Source organism: Clytia hemisphaerica, unplaced genomic scaffold (assembly GCF_902728285.1).
Source record: "Clytia hemisphaerica strain Z4C2 unplaced genomic scaffold, Clytia hemisphaerica genome assembly, whole genome shotgun sequence".
Taxonomy (NCBI): domain Eukaryota; kingdom Metazoa; phylum Cnidaria; class Hydrozoa; order Leptothecata; family Clytiidae; genus Clytia; species Clytia hemisphaerica.
In genome coordinates this window covers 1513054-1516664 of record NW_027103507.1, presented here as the reverse complement: position 1 = coordinate 1516664, position 3611 = coordinate 1513054, and the positions used below count along the sequence as shown (strand labels likewise).

The following is a 3611-nucleotide window of genomic DNA, read 5'->3' as shown; positions in this document are numbered from 1 at the left end:
TTGACTGTTGTCGGTCAGTCGGTTGTGTTCAGTTGTCTGGCGGTCAACAGTTGTTTTGATAGGACCGCACAAGATTATACCAACATAAAAGTTACTGAAAAAGCATTAAGGAACATACCTGTTACTGTTTCTTTATGATCTTCGAGTTTGGTTTTGAGAAAATTCAGTAAAAATCAGTCACCAAAACAAACAAAAAAGAATCAACATTTGTGTGTAAAAAACGCATTTACAGAAATTACACTAAATACTAAAAGTAATACCAAGAAAGTATAAAGACATTTATATTGTAAAAAAATCCACCAAAACCAACCAACCAATAAACAACCAAAATCTAACAAAAGTTCTTCACTACTTGCCCTTCTTGTTTCCGAAATTTGGTTTGTCATTGAAGCGCCGAAACTATAAAATTAGTAGTTTTTGACGGTCGGCGCAGCAGACATTTCCATGCTCAATTTTTGTTCAGTCGGGACAAAAAAATTCTTTGGGCAAGCGAAGATATAGCCATTGAACCCAACTGTTGTCGGCACATCAAAAAGGCCACTACTAAATCTCTCCGATGGTATATTGGTCCGCTCCTTTAGAGCTTTAGCGTGGGCGGCCGCCAATACGCCATCGGAATATCAGATAATTCTAAGCACGCATTAAAAATCTTCTTGCTGGACAATATCGCTTCATATAGGACATTCCAAGTCACAAGCAAGGGTAGTATCAATTGTTTACTTTTTACAGTATGCAGAGTGGGCTCATGAAAACTTTTGTTCGTCAAACATTTTCTTAGTTTATTAACATGGTTTAAAAGTTTATTATAATGCTGAACATGAGAGAAAATCTTCATATTTTCAATTGAAAGTGAATAATTCTTCCAAAAGAGATAAAGATCACAGTAAAAGGTAAGGTTTTTGAATTTGCATAACATTTTTGTGAGATATTTTCATTATTTTATAACTTCAGGGTAATGTTTTTTGAAAACTGATCCTAAAAATCTGATGAGACAAGAGAACTTTAAAAATTTCTCAAGTCATTTTTTTAGAGTTTAGAGCCTTATAATTTCAAGTATAAGCTATTTCTCACCCTCTCCCTAGTAAAGGTGACTCTTAGGAGATGTTCATGTCCGAGCCAAAATAAATTCGCCCCTTTAAGACACCTCCTTCTCACAGACCCACCCACTGGCTGAAAAAACCCCACCGGATCTGTGAGAAGGAGGTGTTTTTAGGGAAAGATTTTGTCGCAGGATGCCTTTTATTCCAAAATGTTGGTCTATCTTTGAAATTTTTGAACCACTTTGAGTTGATTGATTAATAAGACCAGGAACTATTCTCTAATGATTTCTTCTTCTTCTTTCTCTTTCAGTAAAACCATTCAAGAACACTGTTGGATGTTGGTTTGGGGAAAGAAAAATATTACTTCAAAAATCTTTCGTATGCTGATCATAAGAAACCATTGAAGAAAAGCAAATCAATCGGAAAGTTACGTCATAATGGCGGTGGTAAAGGGGCAAAAGTCACATCATTGATCCATCTCAATTAGATTTGAATCGGACATAGCTTGCTTTGTATTACAAACTACCAGAGATATTATACGCTGACACGACAAAAAAGCTCAGGAATTGAACTAAAGACAATTTGAATAAAAAAGCATTCCTCAAAAGAGACTTTGATGTATTTGCCAGCTTGACATTAACGAAACAAGTCAATCAACGAGATGAAATATCAAACAAATAACGATTTTGAAAGCAGTGAAAACAGTTCTGGATGTACAACGCAACGTAGTTGCCAAGAATCACAATGTTTCTCTTCAAAACTAAAACGGCTGCAAAAGAGAATGTCACAATATCGACTTATCGGTATTTTACTATCAGCTTTTTCTGGACTTGCTTTTACAATGAGTAATTTTATGGTACAAGTGGCTCACGTGGAGATCTCCCAAACATCTAAAGACAATGTAACTATTTCAACATACGAATTAGTCTTTATTAGATGTTTTGTTCAACTTTGTTTTGTGACCCCCTTCATATACATTATGAAAATTGAACTTTATAAGCATCTCAGTGATATACCTTATTGTTTGATTATGGGTGTGGCTGGTTTCACTAATATTATATTGATATACTGTTCGCTGGAGAAAATCCCAATCTCAGACACTCTCCTGGTGACGTTCACAAGCCCCTTCTTTTGTGACTTATTCTCAAGGCTATTCTTAAAAGAGTCTTTACACTGGATCAATTGTTTAGCTGGGATCTGTTCGTTCATTGGTGTAATAGTCGTAGCAAGACCTTCATTTATATTCGGCAAGTACAGAGATTACCGTATCACATTATCAGACCCTAAATTTACTCTCAGAGATAATGAGACAGTCTATCTAATGGGGATCGCGTATGCAGCCTTTGGTGCTATATTTCTAGCGCTATACTTTGTTCTGGTCCGTAAATTAATCAAGGTCAATGGTCTATCAGCTATAATGACTATTTTCTATCCTAGCTTGTTGGGAGCAATAACGACTGTTCTACTAATACTCATTTTTGGTGAACCAGTTTTTATACCAAGGAATGCTAACGACTTTTTCATCTGTTCATCTATTGGAGTCTACAGTATTGTTGCATTAGTTCTGTTAACTTTAGCATTGAGTTTGGAAAATGCAACAATAGTGAATTTGATTCGTAATCTGGATGTTGTGTATGCATTTTTATTGCAGTATGTGATTTTCAATATCAGTCCCAACCTTTGGAATCTAACTGGAGGTACAATTATCATTTTCGCCACATCCATTGTAGTGATAAAACAATACTTTACCAAAAGAATGGTATCGGATGAAAGTGGTATTGGTGGTGATGAGGCAGAATGAATGAATGAATGAATGAATGAATGAATGAAATGAACGAATGACTGAATAGATGAATGAATGAACAAATGAATGAACGAATGGACGAGTGGTGGAATGATATTACCCCTCTACAAATTATCTTTTTTGTAAAATTCAAACCTGTAAATATTTTTTATAATTTTCTTTGTTTTGAAGAATCAAAATGTTATCAGAGAGTTGCCTCTTTATACGACGGATTAATTAAGTTTATGTTGATAAAACACCAGATACTATAGGAATGCTTGAATGATAGATTATAGGTCTTTTCAATACTTTAACAATATTTATAAAAACTATGTACAATTGCAAGTGCAGTGCATATTTCTTTGAAACTTCATGGAGATATTTATAACTAAATTGGATCTAATGGTCCGAATTTTAATAAAAATGACATATCAAAATTAAAAGGTTTTATTTTTACATAAGTGTTCCCGTTTCATATCCCGTTTCTGCATATAGTCATATTATGCTGATATAGGCAAAAAAAAATTTTTTATCCTTCTGACTAATCTTGCTCCACAACTGTGTCAATCCAATGTGTAAAAGGTCGTGACTTAAAATTGATGAGTAAGCAAACGATACCACTCTCATTTAAAAACAAAACCTTTAAATTAACATTTCCTCCTTTCGATTTAAAAAGATTTAATTCTTTAAAAACTTCCAGAGAACTGGAGTATTTTCATGGTGAAGAGGGTAAATCATTTCTGGTACATCCGTTAATAATTTTCGTGTGTTTGTGCATGTTATGTACG

General features: G+C 34.1%; 1 protein-coding gene across 1 annotated transcript; it reads left to right on the top strand.

The window, feature by feature from the left end:
* Positions 1 to 860: 860 nt before the first annotated feature.
* On the top strand, positions 861 to 3031 carry LOC136798866 (solute carrier family 35 member G1-like). Its single transcript, XM_067055535.1, has 2 exons — positions 861 to 890; positions 1351 to 3031. Exon 2 carries the CDS (start codon positions 1702 to 1704, stop codon positions 2839 to 2841), a length of 1140 nt encoding a protein of 379 aa, XP_066911636.1. The 5' UTR covers positions 861 to 890; positions 1351 to 1701; the 3' UTR covers positions 2842 to 3031.
* Positions 3032 to 3611: the final 580 nt, after the last annotated feature.